Here is a 26,379-nt window from a genome sequence, read left to right as displayed (position 1 = left end):
AAATAGTATATCAGTCTATACCTCTAATTAGAGGTATTCGTATTACCTACATTAATTCATTTTTTACATTATGTTTTTTGATATTACTGTTAAATTAATATAGAAGAAAGAATAATTTTTTGCGAAAACATTGTATTTTAAAATACCATTGTACATTTGTATTTATGTATAAAATATAATAATATAGATATACTTACAAAAAAGTTTCCAAATTTAAACTTAAAATATCCAATTAGTGAGGAATTTTCAAGCTCTATACGACTAAGTAAAAATTTTATAGACATTTGAAAAAATAAAACTAAAATAATAATGAAAATATCAATTAATAACTCAAAAAAACAGTTAAAGTATGTATTTTGAAAATGTATTATGCATAGAAAATTAGCCATATAAAAATTTAGTAAAAATTTCAAGTACTTATATATTTACAGTTAATAGTTTTTTGATTATAACAAAACATCAAAAAACCGTAAAAATTTGAAGTTTATAAACGTTCAAAAAAAAAATAATTTTGTTAGACTTTTTTTTTATAATACATGTTGATAAATTGATATAAAAACTTTTATTGAATTTTCAAATCTAAAAAAAAAATATTCTTATAAATTTTTTATTACAAATAATTTGTAAATTTTTAAGATTATACGCATAATAATAATACAAATTTTATTGGAAATTTAAATTTATACACTTTAAAAAAAAATTTTGTGATACTTTTCGATATTTTTTAATTGGTAATTAATTAATAAGCAACTTATAAGGAATTTTGTACTCATTAAATTTTTAAAAATGTTTACACTGAATAATATTTTCTCGAAACTTATTCAAGATGATTCTTTTATCATAAAACACTTATTATTTCAAAAAGTAGCTATGTTTTTAAAAACATGTTTTTACATAGTTCAAAACAACGTTTTATTAAAAAATTATATTTTTAAATATTTTTATCCTATAGTGGTCCTAAACGGGGGGGGGGGCAATTTATTAGTTATCAACTAAAAAAAGGTCATCATCTATTAAAAAAAAAAACTTCATTGACTTTCTAGATAACGAACAATAACTGTAATAGAGTAATAGACACCATTTTACTGTATATTCATTAATACGCTATATATTTATTTAAAAAAAATTAATTAACCTTAATAAAATGTTAAAATAATAAGTATTTATCTAAAATTTAAAAGATGCTATAGATACTATCTATAGCCGTGGAGCTGTATCAGGAATATCATTATTTTTCTTTATTCCAATATTCCTTCCACAAAATCATTTCCCCTTGCAACTGTCTAATAAAAGCTTTTCTATTTGCAAACGTGTCATTTACGCGAGGAGCGGTAAAACCATTGTACTACGGGATAGTTAATTTAAAAATAGATGAATTGGTGACTAATGTTATAATAAAAACTGCAGTACTATTAGATAATAGTAATACTATAGAAGAATATAAAAGCATACATTTGGACGGGAAAAAAAAATTACAAATGGAATATATGATACATTTTTTGAAACAGGTACCGGAGAATTGTACGTAACCGTCAAATGGGTACAACATTTGTTTGGTGTCGAGTGGGTCAAGTTCATGAACGTTAAATTTGTATCCAATGATGTATCACATCGTATACGAAAAATTATTTTGAACGGAAACAGTCGTCAATCAATAATATAGACTATACATATATTATTACCATATATATTACCAACTTGTAACTTCTAAACACGTTAAATCTTATGTTTTTTTTTTAATTTAATAACTAGTCATTCATTTTACTTTTAATATTGCGGTTAGTTATAAAAATTATCTTCATACATTTTTTTAGATTTTATGGGTTTTTTAATGGTATAAATTACTTATGAAGAATCTTGAATAAAGTTTTCAAAACTTAATACAAAAATAAAAGTTTTGATAATAGTTTGCATATTATGTGATTTTGACGAAATTTGTCAAAATTCTAACTTCAAATGCATATAAAAAAAAAATTGTGCTTATATATTTTTTATTTTTTTTTTTATAAATATAAAAGTAACTTTTGTGGAATTTTGTATTAAATTTTCAACAATTTTGACTCGGCAAATAATTTTTATCGACATTAATAGAAAAAAAAATAAAAAACCAATAAAAAACCAATAAATTTATACCTTAAAAATAGTTTAAAAAAATTGAAAATTTTATCATATGAAAATGATAATGAACAATTCAACTATATATTATTGTTAATTTTTTTTTTGAAATAAAGTCAAATATCAACAATTAATTAAAGAGATATAATGATTTTTTACGAGTAGATGAATATCGAACATCTTTAAAATCAATACTTTTTTCATTCATCACTCCACTCAGAATCTAAAATAATAAAATATTCGTCAAATTTACAAAAATTTCAAAATTTTTTTATAGTTAATTCAAATAACATTCTTATAGATGGTGCTTAGAAATTAAATTCTATGTTCTTTAAAAATTATTCTTTCAATATTTTATTTTAGACATTATTTTTTTTATAGAACAAATTGTTTATGTATGTAGTACGTATATATTTGAAGTTATAATTTTATTATAATTGGATGTTTAAACAAAAAACGACGATTTTAATTAGTTTGTTGCAATAAAATAAAATTATAGCAATGGGAAAACATGTGTTTGTATTGTTTGTCGTTTCGCTATTATCAACAAGTTTAGGGATGCAGTGTGTCTTTATATAAATTTCCAGCATCCCTAGTGTAACTATGGTAACCCTGGATATGCAATAAAAATCAATAATAATATACGTACGTACAATATATTTAACTTTCGTTGAGTACATACTATCTACTTAAGAGTTTTAATAAAATATATTTATATTTTTTTTATAAAATAAAATGTCAAAAACGACATCGTTGGACATCGATGGAATGAGTAAGTTAAAAAAATCATTTTAATTTATAAAATAGGTACAATATTACTTTTAAGTTTTAAGTACTTCAATTTTATTTTAATATATCTAAGTAAATACAATAGAGTTGTAATAATGTTAATAATTTTGAGTGTTTTTCACTTAACGTTTCCAAAAAATTAATATAACGATCCATTAATAGTATGCTTACCTTTTTTTTTAAACGCAGTTATTAAATTTAAATTTTGTATGTTTTTCTAAAACATATTCTAAAATCTTGTCGATAGCTTTTCGACTGTGTCTGTTTTTATCCATTGTCTCCCCCCTCTGTAAATATGTTTTGAATCTATGTCTGCTAAAGTGCTAAGCATAATAGGTTCGCGAATTCACGATAATGAGTTTGGAAGATATGAGGGCTAGACATAGATCTATAAACATTTAGAATTTTTAAAAATGATCGAACTATAATAGGTAGGTAGTACTAGGTATATACTAGATCCAATATATTTTTACAAATGTTTATTATAGAGTTTTACTTAAAATAGATTAGTTTGTTATTAACATACACTTATAACGGCAAAAATACACCTTATATATGTGTGATTCCAAAATTATATTTTTGTTTATTTAATCCTAATGGACCAAATAATGGTAAATATTGTCTATCTCTATAAGGTTGTCTATATCTGATACGGAGTATCAATAATAAATATCAAACAGGGGAATACGAAAAGATTTTAATGTTAAATTTAACAATTTAGTTATTCCGAGTACAATTTAACGTATTCCAAAATTATTTAATAATTTTTTTTCAGAATAATTAAATAATTTAAAACGGTATTCTATTCATATTACATACGAACATTTTAATTATTGGAAACAGTGACATATATATATAATCTACTAGCTATTACACAATACCAGTATGTATCATTATACGTACCTATATACCAAATTAGTAATTGCCACATTGATTTCTATATAAACCAATTGGCAATTTGGTGCATATTAAAATACATCGCGCGTGTAATGACTGTAATGTCAATGTGTATGATTAAGGGTTTATGGAATCTATTAATTGTCTTATTGCTTTTAAATTTAACACGATGTTATACTTGTGGTGATCTTTTTCTTTATTTTCTAAACTTTTCTACTACCCATCCTCACCTCGAAAAAATAAATCCTAGCACTCCTAGCCATATGGTCTTGATATTTTGATCTTCTTCTAGTTTCTACCCTATCGACTATCACTAATTACGCAACTGCAATATACAGTTGTAATGGTCAGCGTTGAAACACTTGAAACTATTAAGATACAAATAGGTACTTACATTATTTATAAATTATACTCTTCTAAGTTATAAGGCAATTATAACGTCCAAAACAATGGCACTAAAACTACATCACTATCATCATTCTCATGTGAATCAAATTTTTTAGATATTAAATATTTTCTTAGTTTACTTATTAATATTTATATTTATAGCACAAATATGGTCAATATTATTTTTGTTTTCAGGCGCTGAGGAGAAAATCGAACAAATTAAAATGATGCGAGATTTGATTCGTCTGAAAGAGAAGTCTGGAGATGGATGTAGTTCTGCGTTTCAAAAGATCGGGAAAAAAAAAAATCTTATCAGTGACACTGTTATGTCAGCTGTATTTGTTACTAGTTTCGTTTTAATTGTAGCAATGGCATTATATTCTTTCCGAACTTTATACCTCGCCATACAGAAAAAATTTCCTTCTCAACACACAGAATTGTAATAACAGATACAAAATAATTAAAAATGTATTATTTAATTTAGATATTTACTTTAACATAATATGAAGATAGTAATTTTAATATAGTTAAATCAATACAGATGATCATACAAAAAAAAAAAAAAATACAATAGGTAATTAAAAAAATATTTGATGATATTGTATATGTTCCGAGACTTTTTAGTTTTAAATTAAATTAACACTTATTTATTTCCAGATTCTATTAGTTTTTTTAAAATTGTCATATTTTCTGATGCCACAGCTTGTCGATAAGAAGTTATCATATCCGTTCTGTTATTATTTACTAAAATAACAAAACAAAATAAAATTGTATTTATAACTTTTAATTTGACTTATAATTATGTTTGACAATATTATAAACATTGTAGTAAAAAGTAATTACTAAATAAATAGACATATAACTTATATTATATAAATAAACATAGATGATAAGAACAACTTTAATATTGTAAAATTGATTCGATATTTTTATATCGATTGCATGAATTCTTGTCTCTTAATTTAATATTCAAAGTTGTACAAGTGCAATCATAACGAAATTCAAGAAACTGAGAATCAGAAAAATATTTAAATTACAAACAGGCTTGTAAGAACCGATGTACCTATTAAAGTATACAATATGTTAACCTAACTTTATTAATAGTATACTTGACATGCATTGTTAATAGTGTTTATACTCAGTACTCGACTTGGCAAAATTAAAGTAGGGGGACTCTGTTAACTTTTAAAAAAAGAGCGTCCCCGTTACTTGTTAAACATTATACCCCTCTTTAAATCATATGAAAAATATTTATAAATAATCAAACTAAAAAAAAATTACTGTAAATATTATATTGTATATTTTAGTTATAGGTAACTAATATTATAACAAACTCAAAACTAATTAAATAAAAAACAATTCATTTTAACTATTTATTTAAATAGTTCCATAATTTATCATAAAACGTATATTCTAAGATGCAATAGTAGTTAGAACAAATATAATATGGAACAAATATTTTGTGGCACAATTTGTAGTGATGATTTAAGATAATTAGTTAAATAATAATAATAAATATCTTAATAATTATTAAATCTATAAGAAAAATTATTATGATGTTGTCGCATGCATTTTGATAAAAATTAAGAATGATGCAGACGATGCAGTGTCCCCTGTGTTCCCTTTAAAAATAAAAGTAGGGGTAGGCTAAAATTTCTGAAAAATTAGTTAGGGTACTCCATCTCCCTGCGTCCCCTTCCAAATCGAACACTGTTTATACTAATAATCAATATAATCATCTATGTATTTTTTTTTAATCAATTATCACTAACCTCTAAGTCGAGAAGCATGTTGTATAATATTATTTATTTTCTTCAGTGTAATTAACAATTGTTCATGATTTTCACATGTAACTTGATGATTTTGAATCATTTGTTTATCGATATGAAATATATCGTTTAGACATTTTTCCATATTAGACCTTAATAAAAAAAACCTCAAACAATTTAAGAAATTAGTTGAATAAAAAACCATCTTTCTTACATGTCGTCTAAAAGCCGAAAGTCTTCTGCTTGAACAATGAGATTTTTCAACAAAGTTGAACTATCGGCTATTGAAGCATTTAATTTAACTGCATTCTGCTGGAGAGTCTTAACACTTTGTATACTTTCCCATAAATCATCGAGAACTTGGGGAAATTCTGCTACAGACTATACTTAGAAATAATTGATAAGCAATAGATATACATATCTATCGTAATATTAATACTAACTTACATCAATTTGATCAAGGTTAAGATATGATGCTAGAGTCTGTACAATATCAGCTGTAAGGCTTATATTTACTGAATATATAAATATCACTTCTTTTTCAAATGCCACACATGTAAGAGAAGAATCTCTTAATGAACTTATTGCTACTTTCCAAAAGTCTTGACTATTGGTTTTAACCGGAGTTTTTTGGGGTACAATAAAATTTTGACTTAGCCATAAATCTAGCTTGTAAAAATAAATTAAAATTATTAGCAATACAAACAAAATTATATATATATATTCTTACTCTTTGAACCCTTTCAACTAAACGAAATTTGACAAAACTTTTGGGTACATCTTCAATTTCTGGATAAGGAACTAATAGATACATAGAAAATTTTGGTAATTGTCGGGTAAGTTCAAAAACGTGAAATTGATCATTATCCACGCTTGATCCAACAAAAGCCTAAAAACAATTAAATTATAATAATAAAATAAAATTGATTAATTTTAATTAATTAAAACAATATTATTTTTTTAATTTACTTATATTGATCTTAAAAAAGTATTAAATACACGCACATAAAAAAAAATAATAATGATCAAATAAAAAACTCATCGTTCTAAAACTAATTCATAGGTACAACGTGCGTTAAGTTAGACCTCTCACTTTATCCTAACCATCTTAAATCTTCTCCAATATTTTGGAACTTATTTGGAACCATTTGGAACCGAGTTTTCTTAATTTGGAACGTTATACTTTTCATGGAAAATATACAAATGTTAAAGTTAAATAAAAATTATTGATTTAACATCATAATTATTAAGTTATGGTTAGTAAGTTTTAACATAATCTATGGATTTTTAATAGTTAAAAAACGGGTTTTATTTACCATAGTCGTTGCGTCGATTGTGCTTATAATAGAAATTGCTATTTTTGCAATTCTAAAAATGTGGATATTTAGCAAGAATTTGCACGACTATTGCCGAAATTCGTATAATAATTAGTAATATTTCAAAGTATTCTTTAACAATTTCTCAAAATGATGTTTCAAATTTCAATATTAATATTTCTAAAAGGAAATTCTCAACTAATATTACAAAAAACAAATGGATTAACGATTGATCAACAATGAACAATCTATGAGTATTTTGTGTAAAATATATTCAAATAGATATTATTAATTTAGGATGACGTGTCACGTGCGTACAGACGCGTAAAATATTTACAAAAGAAAAATAATTCATAAAATGTTGTATGCAAAAAGTTTTAATTTAGAGAATACAATTTAAAAAAAAAATCAACATGAAAATGTTAATATTGAATTAATAATAGTACCTAATTCAAACTATGTTAAAGAAGCTATGTTTTACTGTGTATACTATAAATAATGCGATTTTACATTAATATTTAATAATAATATATTAATATATAATTCCAGTATTTAACATATTTCATAGATTTTTTTAAAATTTTATGACCTGAATTTTGGAGCATTCTAGTTGAAAGTTTATTTTTAAAACTAAAGTAAGGTATTCTGAAGGATTTTTTTTTTTACTAAATACTTTTTAACTATATATAATTTATAAGACGAACTTACTCGAATATGAATGTCCAGAAGTATATCTTTCGGAGGTAATAATGCGATTTTCAATTCAGTTGAAGTACATTGTCTATCAGGATGTATAACATGGGTTTCATCTTCAAAAATACCTTCAGCAAATACTGTGACTGCTTTTAAAATCATTGAATTGTTAGTTGACAACGTAAGTAATACACACGGTTCCTATGCAAAAAAATATCTGATGAGCAATGAGATAATTATATTAAGTATGAAACTATAAGATTAAAAATCAAGATTAACATACGATGGTTTTTTCTGAAACCGATACTTCAGTGATGAGCCGCGTGTCTCCCTTAACAACAATGTCACAATAATAATAATATAAATTAATTTAAATTACTAAATACATAAAATATTATGATAATATATATTTTATACATATTTCATATAAAATTCTATATATCTACAGAATAATAACGTGACAAAAACTCAATCTTACTGGAATTCCCTGACCTTCATTAGATGCCTTAATGTAATTATTTAATTCTGACATGAGTATCTGTCTCTTTTGCATAAGATCATGAATAACATTTGTTTGAACTCCAGATTCTACCTTTAAACTAGTATTATCGTATCCTCGGACTAGAAAACCATGTTAATTAAATATTTAGACTAGGAAAATAAATATAAAATTATAATACATTAAATTATTAAGACTTTAAACATATACCTTCACCAGTGATCGAAACTACTATCAATTGGCATTTACCAGCTCTTATATAATCTCCAACAACTACACCAGCAATGCTATTAGATAACACGTCTCTGAAAATTACTTCTCCAGTTATAGAGTTGCGTGCATCTATTTTTCCATTTGACCATCCAGTTATTAATTCTTCTTTTCCATCTCCATCTAAATCATATTTTTCGAGGAAATTCACTGAACTTTTTGACTAAAAATTATTTTATTTACAATTATTACGATTTTTTTTTTTTAATCATTCCAAATTTACAACTAATTTTATTCATTTTTAGACAAAACTACAAGTCTTCATAGCATATTATTTTATTTATTAATATAAATTATTTGCAAACCGTCAACCATATAATATATAATAATGCCTGTTGTAGTATTGTCTATAAAAAAATATATACAATATGTTAGGTACCTAGACATTAATTATTTTTACCTTTACTCTCCATACACGTCGAAATTTATCGTATACACCAACAGTTCCATTATCTAATGCATATGCAAATCTTCCAATCGAAAAACTAATTAATGAACAAATGGACGAAGTTTCAGATATTTCATTTACAATTATATCATCTTTAAATTCCCTAATTTCATAATCGTCAGAACCTACAAGTAACTGAAACATAACAAATTTATTTATTTTTTAATGTACTGTACATACAAATAATAAATAATCAAGTTTAACTTTGTAAATTGCAATGTTACAAATATAATCAAACTAAATGTCACCCCTTTTTATGATAAAAAAATGTTATAATTTAAAAATTCTTTTACTTACATTTTTAAGTACATTACTTACAGACACGTACACAAAAAAAAAAATGTCGGTGGGGGGTTTACAAAATTTAGCAATACAAATTGTGCTACAACATAATAAAACAATTTTTTTCTTGTTAATATCGAAAATATTTTGGGGAGGAGAGGTTGAACCCCCCCTGTATACGTACCTGATTACTTAAAACCATATTTTAAAAATTCTATTTAGCTTGTTTACACCTGTAATGTTTTGTGGTGATCCAAATTCAATTTATAACAACTAGTCTTTTTTACTATAGTTAGACGCATGATTTTCTTTATGAAAATGTTGATGCGAATATGCGATTAATATTCAAGCGAATAATAGTTTCCGAGTTATTAATAAACGTCACGAACCAAAGATAATAAACCTTATATTTTATAAAAAAAAGATTTGCATCAAAGGCGTCTGCAGAAATATAATCCGGAGATGGGGAAAAGTCAAATGTATAAATACTTAAGCATCTTAAGCTATACGAGTAAGTAATAAAACAATTAATATCTAATATTTAATATTAATTAAAATATTTTGGGGGCATGGCGCGGGAAATAGCTGAAAAAGCTACATTCATAACACTCATAACTATAAGAAACAAATTTTTCACTACATAAAAAGGAGAACTTTGGCTGTGAAATATCGTTTTTATTTTTTCAATATCGGAACTACAAAAAAACAATTATTTAAGTCCAAAAATAATAGATATTGAGACAATAAGAACTTTTTTCGTATAAATGATCAAAAAAGTAAAAACGATATTTCACAAATAAATAAATAATACTTTCAACTACTCATCTATATACTTTGTTCAGCAAGAGAACGCGCCGCAGACCGCAGACCGACCAAAATCAGTTTTTCTGCGCATTTCCCAATGATACCCAGCCATAAGCGAACCAGTTTTGATGGCATGGTGATGCGAGGGTTGCGCAAAATCGGCGCGTACTTTCGCTGAACAGACTATAGATATATATTGTATATCGATTTGAAGTCTTAACTATCACTACAGCCTGACTAGTGTACTATGTGTGGGCTGCTCTATCCTGCGCAAAATAGCTTACAAATTCCGGCCAAATCTTACTTCAATCAAACATTCAAGCATTACCTTTGATAAAAACTATTCATTAGCGAGTGTTCACGTGTACACAAAAAAAGATAATCAGTAATTATAATTAAAAGAAAAAAAAGATGCAATCAATTCGTCGAAATCCGAGCTCTAATAATCACATAATCTCATAATAATATAAAAGTTTACTTCACGTCTATTATTAATTTAAATCTATTATCAAAGTTTACAACTTTACAAGACTCATTATACACAACAATCAATAAATATTTATTAACTTCCACTTCAATATTTTTTAGTTTTATAATTTTATAGTATGGTAGCTAAGTTTGGAATAATCCATAAAAAACAATCTATCATTAAAAGTTCAAACTTTTCAATTCAAAACATTTAGATTTTTACTAATGTACAATATTTAAATATATACATATATATTTCAGATTAAAAAAACCAGTCGCTATCATTTATCACTCAAAAATCACTCTAATCGTTTAAATTAAAACTAGAAGCAAGTATCATTTCCAGTCTTTTCCGCTATACGCTGCCTACCTATATCTATATTAAAATATCCTTGTACCATATTATCTTTAAAACGTTTTCTTCATATATATATAATTTATTATATCAATCCAACTTTTTTTCATGATGACATTAAGTCAACAGTCAAAATTATAATCCCATGTTTGTATCAGTATTATGACTGACTCACTTACGTTTATTGTACATTTTGAATTTTTATATACTATACATAAGTTATATAACTTTATTTACTTTTACTTTTTTGATTTACGAATGATAAGTATTAAAAAATCCCTTGTCTATAATGTACTATTTTCCTAACTTAATCTAATCAAAAAAATTAATTTTGTACCATATGACTATGATAAAATAAAAGAATATTTGGTTTCAAAATATGCAAATTAACTTTCAAATAAACCAATAGTTATAGGTGTCTTTCAGTAAAAAAGAAATATTTGTAAGATGCATCTCAACATTTGCAACAAATGTTTATACAATTCTATACTATATGCTTATTGGATATTAAAGATATATAATTATGGTTTAATAAATATAAGCATAGTAAATATTATAGTAGTATATAGTACATAGTATATATGTTACATTTGTTTTAATATTTAAGTATTTAATCAATATGATCCTAATACAAATTGAAAATATGTTATTATGTTATATTAACCTCGTTCGATCCATCCAAGTCTATATCCATAACAATAATAGATCTGACATTGTCACCAGTTACTGTCCATAATATTTCATTACCTTTGAAATCAAATGCTTGAATCGAACAATTGCCACCGATAACAATTGCTGGATCTTTCATAAAATTAAGCTTGCCAATAGCAATTGCTGTAACACCATCAGGTATCTGGAAATCCATTACATAGTAACATTAAAGTGGTCAATATTATGGTATACCTAATTAAATTATAATGCATAATTACTATATAATTAAGTTCATAAGCGTTAACTGAGGGGATAAGAGGTGCAACTGCCTCCCCCCCCAAAAAAAACTTAAAAATATAATATATAATATAACTTTGAGTTTATATTTTGTTTAAAGTTAATAAAGTTAGTTTTTAAATTAATCAACTCTTATTGTCACTACTTTTAAAAAAATATGTCAACTTGAAACTTCTCTACTATTTCAATATTAATATAGCAGCTACTAGCTCTTTTGGAACTACAATCTCTTCTCAGTAATGAGATAGTTTCGATCAAAATTGAACGGAAACAGTTCAACTAGCTTCCAAAGAATCTATTTCACCACCCATAATTCCAAGAATAAAATCAATACATCAATACCTTCAAGATTAGGCACTGGTGAAACATTAATTTCGAGAAACGTTGCATCATATTTCGAAATTAATATTTATTTTCCTGTGTTAGATATAATTATAAATCATGATTAAAAACAAAATTTCCAGAAAACAATTTAAAAATACTTAACTTTTTTCAAAATTGTTTAAGTACTAAAAACCACAGGGATGAAAATATTTTAGAAGTTAGTAACACCTACAAGACCGTAACTGAAAAAAATTTTAGGGGGTCCAACATTTTTTTTTAATATAGATATTGAAACCCTTTTGAACCCCCCACAGATACGGCCTTGAAATTAATACTATTTGGGAAAAGTGTTCTTCAACTAATATTGCTGAAAATGTTGAAGCCCATAATTTGGCTATTTAGCTTTGTACTTGGAAAAAGATTTGATTGGCTCATTTGACAATATTTACATTATTTATACAATTTTTCTTTCTATTCCAATGAGTTCTGCTTCAAGTGAACGTTTGTTTTCATCTCTTCGTCGCCTTAAAATATTTACAAGAAACACCATTGGCCAAGAAAGACTTTCACAAATTTCGCATTAAAACATATTATATTAAATAATATATTACCTATATAATATACGTAATTTGGTCACGGTAAAATGAGCGTCAAGCATCATATAAGATGTAAGTAATTTGATTACAAGAAATTTAATTACATAAACTAAAAGATACCTTTACACATTTAACAATAAACTTGTTTCATTTTATAAAATGCATTTTTGAGTAAAATCACAAATATTATGTTGGTGAAGGATTTACGATTAATTAACCTTTCAAATTTCAATCACTGTAGGGATTATACATTTTATAGTTTATATAATAATATTAGAATCATTATTCAACTAATAAAGACCTTAACTAACTCAACGGATACTAATTTTATAACCATTGTCATAATTTTCAAAATTATATAAATTAAAATATAGTAAATATTGTATTGTATAAAAACTACATAACAGTTAATTTGCATTATATTAAGTTTTATATTCAACACGCAAGATATAGAAACACTGCAGTGTCACCGACTTATTTATAATAATTATTATATAATAAATGAAAACACTAACCTGCAATTTTTTTGTGAGTATTAATACATAATATAATAGAAATTAATAAATATTTTTTTTTCGCATTTTACAAGTTATCTTTTGATCGTCAATTATTCAAAATTAAATACCAGTTACATTACATAATAATTTGTTTCATAAAATTCCCGATATTCTTATTAAATGTATTATACCCAGTCACTTTAACCAGTAATCGATTGATCAATAAATAAGTTTTAATTTTCAAGTATTTTAATTTTTAGTACTTATGTGTTATACAAACGCAATTGGTATAGGTATTTTTCCTAAACTATAAGGAGCGCAATTGGTACACTGACCTTAAAATATAAGGAGTGTAATTGCCAATTGGTGTACTGACTAAACAAAAATTGTGTTAGGTGCAATTGGTCCATGCCCACCTATGGCGTCAAAGGCTAATATTTTATTGAGAATACTAGGTTTTTTTTAGATTTTGTAATGTAGGCCGTAGGGTAAGATTACTCTGAACGATGGCGAATAAAAATGTTTAATATTTAAACATAACATATTCTTATTAATTTAATTAATATTTCTTTTTAATTTTATAATACACAACAATAAATGTCCAATTTTTTCGATTTAAAATGAAATAACACAAGAAACATAATTCAAACTTCTGCAGAAATATAAGTAAGGCGCAAACAAATGAAACAGCTTTTTTTGCTATAATAATATAATATGTATATATAATAATAATAAGTTCGAATTTTTAAATTTGATTATTTGCTATTGTTTTTTTTTTTAAATAATATGATTTAAATTTGATTGAATACATTAGTTTGTTTAAGGAACCTAATTTATAACTATACAATAATTATATTTAAATATTTAATTGGTATACTATTTTCTTGATTAGAACAGTTAATGAACATAATCGATTACTATTGATAATAATAAAATAAGTACTTAAAAATATGTTTTCTCATTGATAGATTTAATGGGGTTGCAAAATAAAACTTGTCTAGCAGCGGCAATTGTGTAAAATACTAAAATGTAAATCCGTCTGTAAATGATAATGAATGACGAAGCTTAAAGTAATAAATATTTAAAGAAATATTTAATTTATCTTAGATAGTTAGATTATAATTAATTATATAAGTTATTACTTATTGCCTATTTGCCATTTATTTTTTATTGGAAAAAGTTATTAAATTTTTTGCAAAAATGAAAATAATGAAATTATAGTGAAACAATGCCATCTATGAGATAAATTCCCATACACTTTGCAGTGCATTTGTGGATTTAGCCGTCAGCTATATTTTGGACGTTTCGGATTAATCGGAAAATTCTAAATTTTGTTGCGTCCAATGCGTCCCATTTTTACTTTAGCGCTCAGCAGCAAGGGACTCGAGGCTCAGTTTACTGTTTTCGGCTTTCATCAAAGATTTAATAATGTGTTTGCACTTTATTACTTTAAAACACAACGTATGTCTTGATAGATAATTATTTTCATTTTAAAATACGTTTAAAATAGTAAAATTATATCAAAAATATCTCTAAAAAATTATTTTAGTCCTTAGTAACTTAGATGCTTACATTCATTTAAAACAAAAATTATGTTAATTTAAGTATCCTAATATTAAAAATCATTATTAAATAATTGAAAATTTCGTAGCGCATCATCGTATATTATAAATTATAATTTAATCTATACTTTGTATCACTTATGCTTTATCTTTTGATAGTGTTATCTAAAGTCTTAAATGCCAAGGTCTTGTAAGGTATCGTGAAGTGTAACTACCTAATACCTATTGCTATTTGTTTTTAAATCATTGGACCGGTTTTTTTTTCTGCAATCATTATGTATTGATGTGTGTGATGCCTTGACGCTTTTGTGTTTAGGCCTATTGCCTATAGAGAATACACTGGCAGTGTACACTGCTCACTACTCCGTAGTCTATGCAACACGTGTTTGTTTTTCAAGTTGAAATTTTTTTTCAATTAAAAACTGATTTTTAAATTTTTAAGTTGAAACATGGATATCGATCGTCGTTCTATAATTATTAATCTCTATGATATAAACGCATTGAAATTTGGCACATTTAAATTAAAATCAGGTGAATTGTCGAAATATTATTTGGATTTAAGAATCATTGTGTCGTACCCAAAAATTCTAGTAAGTTTAACCAATTTTTGTTTAAGACAACGCTATACACGGATATTGTATTTCTGTCTTATAAACAATCAAGCAAATTTGCATTTAGAAGTAACCAATACCGTGGTTTAGCTATAATATTAAAATTAATAACCAATTGATTAATTAACAAACTTAAATGTACGAACATTATCTGTCTTTGTATTTTGGTACTTATTATATTTCTAATTTTACATGATTTATGAATACATAAAATATTCCAATTTATTAATGCTAATAACAAGCTTAAAAATTAAAATTTAGAAAAATCCGAATAAAAAATATCTGAACATAATCATACCTTTAGATTTAATAATTGGTCATTTCACACCGAAATTAAAATTATTCTTTGTCCACCGAGAGAACATAATGATTCTGCACGTCCTCATGTGCTGCCCTGCTATCATGACCAATTTCACTATGGTAGGGTATCGCTCGAGGATGCACAGAGAAACTAATTTTTGTTAGGTCACAAGATATTTTCTTTCTGAAGAGAATACAACATAAAATTGATTCTGCTATTCTGTTGAATGCAAATTTTGTATTTTACATGTTTGTATCGATGATAATACCATCAGGTAAACTAGTATCTCCTTAGTAATTTTCTACAACATTTTTCTAGAAACAAGTTTGTTCACTAGTATCAACTACTGTTCTCGAAAATAATGCAGACTCTAAAAATCAAGTGCGTCTATGTGGTGTGCCTTATACAGCTTTACCTATAGCTACTGTAGTATCTATAGATACCAATTTACCAATGTTAATTCGCAGAAAAGAACAGAAAACTTATGGTACAAAAAAATTAATTGATGGTGAATATTCTTGTGGTGACGATGTAATTGTCATTGAAGATGTAATTACAAGTGGTGCTAGTATATTAGAAACTGTAATTGTGAGTATTGTAGTCTCTAATTGAAATGTCTTAATTAACATTATATTTTATTTATAGTATTTGTTTGTTATTGCCCTACTACCAACCCATATAAAATTGATCATCCCACCTGCAGGAAACCTTATTTTTAGCAGTCTTTAATGTAAAATCTTAAATTTTGATATTGATGATCGATATTTCTTTATGATATTTTATGTGTAGGTTAGTCTAGTATATTATGATTTATTTATTAGTGAAAGTTAAATACTTATCATAATTTGAAATTGTATTTTATTAATTATGTAAGTTAGTTGTTAGTTTGTCACCAAATTATATTTAATTGTAATTAAAAGATATTACTATATTACATAAGTGAAATCTCGATTATCCGGGGTAATAGTGGGGAGGGAGTCACACAGTTAATTGAGACTTTTTATAATAATGTAATTTTTTTTAAATTATAATTAGAAATACATTGGTACAATTTTATAATAATGAAATTTTGAAATTTTTTATTTAATTATAATTAGAAATATATACAATAATGTTTTACATAATATATCTACAGTCCATACATATTTTTAAATTTTCGGAAAAGTGAGCATGGTTAATCGCGAACACGGATAATCGAGGTTCTACTGTACTTTCTAACATGTTTTATAATATTGATAACAATTTATTTTACTTAGTTATTTCCTGCAACATTTAATACTGGCTTTTATTTTTTTACATCTTATTATTAACTATGTAATTCTTATTATAAACAATTTATTACTATTATTTATTATTATTTGAAAGTTTTGCTACAATATATAAAAAATATAAAAGTACAATTGACAATCACACCCTGATACCCAGTGGCAGATTGAAAAATTTAATTTGGTACAATAGTGATGCAATAACAAAAAGTATCTTATTTATTTTAAGTAATGTACAATTTTAATATTAAATTACATTTATGATATAGTTCACTGTTATTTAATACTTGACACTTAATAAACTAAAATAGTTTTGTATTTTTTTTTTAGGATTTGGAGAAAAGCAATTTAAATGTATCAAATGTTATTGTTTTAGTAGATAGGCAACAAGGAGGAATGCAATGTTTAAGTAAAAGAGGACTAAAGATCAAAAGTTTGTTCAACATTACAGAAGTAAATTTTATATTCTTTTATATATAAAAGAAAAACAGGCACTTTTATGTTCCAATTTTGCAACAACACTATTTAACTTTTTTCGCAGAGGTGTTCGAAATACTCTTCTGAGTGTTACCACATTACCAGATTTTTATTTTTTTTTCTGTGAGAAGGAGAGGGGGTTTATATTTAAACGTTACGGTTTTTAGCATGTTATAACTTAATATATTTTTTTTTTCACAAGGATATACCCCAAATAAGTCTATGAGTAAATCACTCATATTATTTTTAATTTCATTTTATTTGTCATTTTAGTTATAAATATCATAAATTAAATTAAATTATAAAAAATATTATATATTATGTGGCTAGGCTTTAAAAAGTTTAACTATAGTAAAAAAAAAACAATTTATAGACGAATCAATTATTTAACACATGAGAGAAGACTGGTTCAGTTATTTATATATATATTAGTATTACTAATTCATGCTATGATATATTTTGATTAAAGATAAAAACAGATTACTTTAAAATGTTAATTAAAATATTTGAATATTTGAGGTTTGATAGCTTGAATTATATATAACAAAATTTACCTTTAAAATTGTGTAAATAAGTGCATATAAGTAGAAATAAGTTCTTTAAAAAAAATCAATATCTAATAAGTTATAATTTTTAACTTGTTTTTAGATTGTAACAGTACTTAAAGAAGGAGGAAAAATAAGCGATGAAGTATATCAAAGTGTTTTAGATTATGTTATAAATAATCAAATTCAACATGTAAAAGAATGTGGTAATAATTGAATTAATACTTGGAGTTGGACACTGGTTAATATGTTATCTACAAATATTTCTATTTTAAATTCCATGGTTTTTGTATGATAAATATTGAGATTTGGTGGACCTGAATTTTTTGTCTATTATTTGTAATGTATGAATAAAAGATAATAAATAATTATAGGTTTGAATAGTACTATCATACTACTATTTATTAAAACTTAGTATATGAAGAAAAAATAAGACCTTATGTATATATTATATTATATTGAACAATAGTTATTGAAAAAATAATTTATTTTATAAAGTTTGGTTGACTTAGAGGATTTTATATCCACATGTTTTGTCTTGCATCTTACATACATCATAGCAAATTTGTGTTCAATAAAATTGATTTTTGGTTGTTAGCTTCAATATTAAAGTGAATTGTGTAATTGGTCAATTCTCTCTAATATTAAAGCTAACAATGCATAGTTGGTTCTACTGAACTCAAATTTATTATATTGTATGTTTGTAAGACGGATATAATACATGTGAGTGTAGAGTCCTCTTAAACTCGACTACATAAATCTTATATGGTAGACAACTAAAAAAGTACTAAATAATATATTATATATATTGTTACATAGATAACATATTCAACTGATGTGCAATATTTGTTTTTTATTTTATGATAATTTTAACATTAAGCAATGAATTGTTTCATTAATTTATCAAGATAAATTCCAAAAAATTTAGAAACGTTGTTTAATTAAACTTTTTAAAAATCTCTCCTAACCTATTATATTGCTGGTATTTTTAACTTTTCTAATTTTATAGTAATTATTTAACACTTTATTATAATTATATTTTTTTAGAAAAACCATTGAGAATAAAACTAGAATTTAAAGAAAGAGCTAAATTATCAGAAACTTCTAAAATAGCTCAAAAAATCTTTAAGTTAAGCATTGAAAAGAAAAGTAACTTATGTGTAGCTGTTGATGTTGATACTGCTGACAAACTCTTAGACATTGCTGAAAAAATAGCACCGCACATTTGTATTTTAAAAACTCATATTGATGCAATTAGTGGTGTCACAGATGCTACTATCAATACTTTACAACTCTTAGCCAAACAGTACAACTTCCTTATTATGGAAGATAGGTGATTATAATGATAGTTTTAAGTACATAATACAGTAACGTATATAAGTAAAATATTACTATTGAATAATTTTTATGATATTTTACAGAAAAATGGCAGATATTGGTAATACTGTTAAATTGCAATACAAAAAATTAGTACATTGGGCAGATCTAGTAACAGTACATAGTGTTTCTGGTGGAATGATGTTAAAAGGCATTCGTGAAGTGATAAATGAAGATGCAGACTTATTAGATAGCCGAGGTTTGTTTATTGTTGCCGAATTAAGTTGCAATGGAAATTTAATATCAGAACAATACATTAAAGGTAAGTTAATAAGGGTAAATTAGGCACTGGCTTAATGAACTATCAAAAAAATTGTAGTAATATGTAGCTAAAAATATATTATATATATTGTATAAAACACAAATTTACCAGCAGTTAGGTAATTTGTTTCAACTGCTTTAAAGTAGAAATATGAGTGAACCATTCTAGCTGACTCTGGGTTAATAAAGATAATTTAATTTACCAATGAATTTTGATTTTTAAATTATTAACCAATAAACATTTGTAGAGACTGTGAAGATAGCTGAAGAGTATAAAGATATTGTGGCTGGTCTTGTGTGCCAATCATATGATGTTATTTCATCACCTAGTCTACTTCAACTTACACCCGGTGTAAATATTAAAAATTCCAATGATAATCTTGGCCAACAATATCAAAGTCCTAGTGATATAATTTTAACTAAAGGAGCAGATATTGCAGTAGTAGGAAGAGGTATTTATCAAGATGACAATCCTGCTGAAGCAGCCAAAGTATACAAAGAATTATTGTGGAATACTTATTTAGAACGTGTATCAAGTTCTTAATTATTCTATATAACAATTATATCAAGTTTTTAATTGATTAATATCATTAATTTGATTAATTTTTCATAAATGTATACAGCTATTTTTGCTACCCGTATTTTTACAATTCTATATTAGGTATTGATTTGTATTGCTTATAATTTCATTGTTAGCTACTAAAATATTAAATGTTAGTTATGGTATTACATATATGCATATTATTGTTTATTGAATAAATACCTAATCATATTTGCCAAATTGTATTTTTTTAATTATATTAATAACTAACATTTATTTTATGAAGTAATAAATATTATTTATTATTTAATCTAACTTTATTTTTTTATATACCATTTAGAAAATAAGAAATAATACAAACAAGAAAGTTATCAACTCATTGCTTTCAGATTTCATGTGGAACAATGAATGTATTAATTCTACAATGTATTTTTGTGTGTGTATGATGTATACGTAATGCCAAAAGTACAAAACAAATACCAGTAAAACCTAGAATTTTATATCACTGTAGTTAGTTAATGTCCAAAATCCGAACATTTACTGATTGATTTTGGTACAACCTAATAGGTACACAAAATAGCAGTGTAGGGAAAGTTTATATTCATTTAACTTTAAAAATCAGTATTTGACAAAATCAATTTTTTTATTTTGTTGTAAGTTGTAACTCAAAAATGAATATGTAAATACTTGAAAATTTTCATAAAATGTTTGTATTAATGTTGTATATTTACGATTATATTTTCAAAATATTTTGAATTTTTTAAGCAATTAAAATTTTTGATTTTTTGAAATACAAAAAAAAAAATGGCAATCCAAAAAATGTTTAAAATTTAATACAATGTTTATTATAAGTTACACTTATCGTAGTAAAAAAAAAATCAAAAATCGTTAATCACAATTTTTGTTAATAAGCATTTAAATTTCAAATGTTTATGGAATTGTCAAAATCGCGAAAATTTGCAAGGAATTTTGAAGTTGAAAATTCATAACATTTTTTGATTTATAACTAAGGTTAAAAAACCTAGCACAATGTTCTCCATAACTTTTTCTTCAAATAACTGTAATGTATTGCATTCAAATTTAACACATCCATTATATGGACTTACTTTCTACCTCTACTATATAGCAGAGCGATAGCCACTTGCCAATCCTTTTTTTTATACGATTGGAGTGCTTGTCGATGGTATTTTTTTTGTAAACAACTTTTTAACCAGAAATAATCGACTAATTTTTATTTTCAATACTTTTTCTGATAGTAGTTAATTGAACCTAGATTCATCATTGAAGGTATCGGCATTTGAAATTTTCTCACTAACAATAGTTAATAAATACGTAAGGAAAAGCTAACAGAAAGTGGCAGAAACAGGAGTTAAATAGATAAAATAAGTTATGGCCTATAACTTATCGTCAAATTATCATAATAATCAATATAATATTATACATGTATATATATATATATATATATATATATAAGTAAATAAGTTATAGACTATATTTCATAAGGGATAGGTCATAGCAATGATAAATCAATCAATTTTTATAAATTTTATTTATTTCCTATCCTAAAAATTGGAAATGAAGAATTTTGTAGCAATTTATTAATAACTGACGAAGTGATGCCAAATTATCAACACTAAATAATATTATATTTTAAAAAATATTTTTTTTTCATATTTTGAGTGGCGAACATTTTTGTTCGAATTCCTCAAAAATAGAAACTCTTTTCCATTTCTTGTTCCAATATTTGAAAAAAATGCGCTCCTTCCTAACACTGCTAAATAGTTAAATCAAACCTTTTTGTAGTTCGGACTTTTATAAGTACGATTTGATAAATCTTAGGATATAAACAACCAGTGTTGTTAAAAGTCCAAAAATGTTTACCAATTACCTATGTGATAATAAATATTATAATTTATAAGTTTATTAGGTACTTTATTAATTACTACCAAATGCTACTAGTATAATATACTAATATTATTAGAAAGGTACACTCATTTATATTATTATTAATTATTACAATTATTTATTTGTGCAGGCTTGGCTACTGTGGCATCTTGAGTTGCACAATACATTTGGATCGGCTCTTACATCTATTTGCAATACAGTTTTTTAAGCAGTCTTATTTTATCAAGCTGTATTCACCAGTCAATGATAGTTATGATACTGCTTTTTAAATACTAATTATATTGTCATAGTTTAAAAAAATGTTTGCGAGGACTTAAATTTTTTCGTAAATTATTATATATCATACACACAATGACGTTTTCAACAAACTTAATTGTTAATTCCAGTGTTCGAATTAGGGGACTGCACAGAAGGACGGAACTCCTCTTAACTATTTTTTTTTACGTACCCAATCTATATTTTTGCACTGGAACGGAGGGACGGCACAAACTTATGTTCAAAAAATTGTTATTAAAATATGGATTTCAATAAAACTAATTTTACGATTTTTAATATCAAAAACAATAATTATTAATTTTTTCATCTGTTTAATATTAAATTGAATACCTAAATTAATTGGTGCAAAACAATGCATATATTGATTATTATTTTTTTTACTTTCTGTTAACATGTAGGATATGATGGTTATTACTATCAAAATATATTGTACTTGGAATTTAAATATCGGTGTAGGTGAAAAGTGGTGTTTAAAATATAAGTATGGTTGGTAAAGAGCCCCACGGGTCTGTATTAAGTAATTGTGCACTTATTAGAACGTATAGTTTTAAAATTGTTGGATTGAGCATTATTGAGCTCCTCTACTTAATTTTTCCCAATTCGAGCACTGGTTAATTCAATGTTTTGTACAGTCTTGTAAAAGATACTTTTAAAATTGTATTTAAATACAGATACAAATACATCCATTCAGAAAGTATTTAAAATACATTTCAAATACTTTTAAGAAAAAGTATTTAAATACATGTACAATGTACCTCAAATACATCACAAGACTAGTTCTAGTGGTTCTGTATTACTAAAAGTAAAATAAACGACTGATAGCAATATCAAAAACACAACATGAAATATACTTAGTGATATAGGCTATCGCCTATAGAAAATATATTAGAAAATAATTTCTATACCGTTACCTTGGATAGAGGATAGACTATTTCCGCTCAGAATCGTTTTTGTATACCAACATACGATGCAATGTAGTGTTCAATTAAAATTTAATATATCCATCAGTATCATAGTGGCTCACTTGAAACCTACTGTACAGTGGAGCGATACCCCCATTCCTCACATTTTTATAATTGAGAATATAATTATATATAACATTTTTTCACGAGTTATTAATTTCAAGCAAGATTGTTCGCCCAAAAAAAGACCTTTCGCTTTTTGTTCACGTCTCTTTTCGTCCAAATATTTTTAAACTACTTTACTTTATTTTCCAAGAATATTATAGCACTTTATGACTAAATTTTTATAAAGTATGACAAATAAAAAATACAACAATTTAAAACACAAACGATTAGTCGGTTGTCGGTATAAATTTATTAAATCAATAGCATTTAATTATTATGAATATAATTTTTTTTTGAATTTATAATATTTTTAACACAAATCTACGATTTTATTTTTTTTTATTCTTAATACTATATTTATATACCTAAACTAACAAATGAAAAATACTTACAAATGTACAAATATACAATATATTTTGGAGAGTTATAAAAGCCGGTCAAAAATTGCTATAATATTCTTGGGCGAAAGAGTCCCGCTCATCAGTTTAATATTATTATTTATTATAATACTTTGCATCCTGTGCAAGAGCGTCCTCAGAAGAGGGGGGGTCAATGGGGCAATCGCCCCTCCTATAATATCTTCTTTTTCTTCAAATTTATATTACTACCTAGTACCTATGTGGCTATGTCCTATAGTAATTTATGTATATATGGTAAGAAATATATTTTACTAGTATGTTCATTACATATATACAAACAATATTTACTTATATTCTTATATAGTTATAACTTATAAGTTATAATATACCATTAATATTTGTGGCTTTTATGTATTTTAACAGTCCAAGTTAGTAATTGTAAATTAAGCATTTTGTCATTTTGATGCTAAGATTTTTACTCACCTCTTTAAAAAATAAATCACTGTTAAGATCTACATTATAGGCCAATATACTGCCAACTGTTCCTACTATAAGTATATCCTTTTCATCGTTAGGAATTGCTTTTCCTGCCAGTAAGGCTGTAATTTTTTGATTGATGTTTAAATAAGATATGTCCTTTTCTGGCCTGTGTGGACTATGTATTAAAATCTATAACATAATAATTTATTTGTTTGCTATTGCTACTTTTTACTATTTAAAAATATTTATGATATTATATTAACATAGTTAACCTAAGAATTGAATGTGTAAAATTGTATTTAATTACTGACTATTGGGTGTTTGAATTTTTTTTATAAAAATTAAACATATTATATGTTAATCAATAAGTTAAAATGTATAAAAATATAAAGTCCACCTCAAACTACTAGACGTAACGTAAAAATAAAATAGAACTGTAATTATGTGGATACTCATTAGTCTAGGATCAAGGGCGCCTTGCAGACATATTTACCCATTGACACCAAAAACCGCACACTTTTGATAAAATACAGGACTAAATCTCACACTTTTGGTAGGTTAAAACCGCACAGATTTAATAGGTTAAACTCACACAATTTAAATAATTGTTGTATCCAAAAACCATACAGTTATGATTTCGACCCCAAAAAGATCGATAAACAAAAAACGCATATGTATATGTATAATTAATTATTTATTTTCATTATTCTCATATTTGAATATTTCAACAAATTTTTTTCATCGAAAATTTAAAATATTAATTTAAAACAATGTGAAACTAAAAATTTATATAGTCAAAAATGTAAAATATTAATTTAAAAAAAAATAAAAACTTTCTAAGTTTTATTGACTGAAACTGACTGCCGATGTTTTTTAAAAACTTTATACGATGATCCGTCATGTAACATTTTTCCCGAAATTGAAACATATGCTTCTAAAACTAAATTGGCAACTTATTGGCAACTAAAGACTTGTCTATTGTATAGTACTTATCTTATAATCTTATCTTTTCACTATTTTCACTAAAAATAGTGTGCGGTTTTAACGCACTCTAAATGTGCGGTAATTTTTTATAAAATGACCGATAAGCTGGCAGTTTTTGTCTATTGACCTTTTTAGGGTCAAAATCAAAATTGTGCGGTTTATGGCAAACATTTTCATTTCACTATGGGTATATAATGTATATATCTAAATATTTATATATTTAGAAAACTTGCCTTATTTTCAGATGTTGCTGCTGTCAAACAATGATGTGATCCGTCATATTTTCCTATTGTAACCAAATGTGGTATTATACTATGTCTTAACTGTAATGAAAACAAAGGTATAGCCATTTTACATTACAATAAAATACTATAAACAAGTCTTAAATATATATTATAAATATTAATTAAAATAATTTGGAGTTATATTAGGTACGTCTTGTATTTTTGATTTGTATATAAAATTGGAAACCATAGTAACTATAATGACTAACTACTACGAAATAGAGTCATACATAGGTATTACATTACTACATACCACGGTTATTATTGTGTGTAGATAACCGTGCTACATACCTAAAATATGAAAGTACGAAAGTATATTTTTACGGTCGATTTTTCGCTACCATGCGGCCTCTTAATATAGGTAATGAATACAATTTAATTTAATTTAAACATGTTTCAATAAAATATCAGCATCTGATTTACATAATTATAAATTAACATTGTACTCGTATTTGCATTAAGAGCAATTTTTTTAATAAGTGCACTATTTTTTTTTTATCTAATTAACTGTCTTAGAACATGCGAATTTAAGTACTAAATATAGATTAATTTTTTTCGATCAAAATACCATGCAGCATTGTCCATGCTGTTTGATTTATTGACTTTAATTATTCCTTCTTTGTATAT

The 26,379-nt window shown here is 25.2% G+C and overlaps 3 protein-coding genes across 5 annotated transcripts; 2 read left to right on the top strand and 1 right to left on the bottom strand.

The window, feature by feature from the left end:
- Positions 1 to 2,769: 2,769 nt before the first annotated feature.
- Positions 2,770 to 4,765, top strand: LOC113551416. Its single transcript, XM_026953655.1, has 2 exons — positions 2,770 to 2,887; positions 4,384 to 4,765. Exons 1-2 carry the CDS (start codon positions 2,851 to 2,853, stop codon positions 4,629 to 4,631), a joined length of 285 nt encoding a protein of 94 aa, XP_026809456.1. The 5' UTR covers positions 2,770 to 2,850; the 3' UTR covers positions 4,632 to 4,765.
- Positions 4,747 to 25,818, bottom strand: LOC113551388 (Bardet-Biedl syndrome 2 protein homolog). Its single transcript, XM_026953615.1, has 13 exons — positions 25,702 to 25,818; positions 24,488 to 24,673; positions 11,757 to 11,945; positions 9,136 to 9,318; positions 8,676 to 8,898; positions 8,445 to 8,587; positions 8,250 to 8,297; positions 7,982 to 8,167; positions 6,688 to 6,846; positions 6,405 to 6,626; positions 6,172 to 6,338; positions 5,961 to 6,109; positions 4,747 to 4,932 (listed from the first exon to the last, which is right to left on the bottom strand). Exons 1-13 carry the CDS (start codon positions 25,816 to 25,818, stop codon positions 4,832 to 4,834), a joined length of 2,073 nt encoding a protein of 690 aa, XP_026809416.1. The 3' UTR covers positions 4,747 to 4,831.
- On the top strand, positions 15,208 to 20,631 carry LOC113551396 (uridine 5'-monophosphate synthase). Of its 3 annotated transcripts, none has more exons than XM_026953626.1 (7): positions 15,208 to 15,609; positions 16,250 to 16,519; positions 17,527 to 17,649; positions 18,322 to 18,424; positions 19,266 to 19,551; positions 19,640 to 19,857; positions 20,105 to 20,631. In XM_026953626.1, exons 1-7 carry the CDS (start codon positions 15,469 to 15,471, stop codon positions 20,398 to 20,400), a joined length of 1,437 nt encoding a protein of 478 aa, XP_026809427.1. In that variant the 5' UTR covers positions 15,208 to 15,468; the 3' UTR covers positions 20,401 to 20,631. The 3 variants fall into 3 exon arrangements, with proteins under 3 accessions (XP_026809427.1, XP_026809444.1, XP_026809436.1); XM_026953643.1 differs by having other exon boundaries at positions 15,210 to 15,550; XM_026953635.1 differs by lacking the exon at positions 15,208 to 15,609 and adding an exon at positions 16,090 to 16,179.
- Positions 25,819 to 26,379: the final 561 nt, after the last annotated feature.

This window comes from Rhopalosiphum maidis, chromosome 1, assembly GCF_003676215.2.
Source record: "Rhopalosiphum maidis isolate BTI-1 chromosome 1, ASM367621v3, whole genome shotgun sequence".
NCBI lineage: Eukaryota > Metazoa > Arthropoda > Insecta > Hemiptera > Aphididae > Rhopalosiphum > Rhopalosiphum maidis.
The sequence above is the reverse complement of the archived record's forward strand: the minus strand, read 5'-3'. Positions and strand labels throughout refer to the sequence as shown.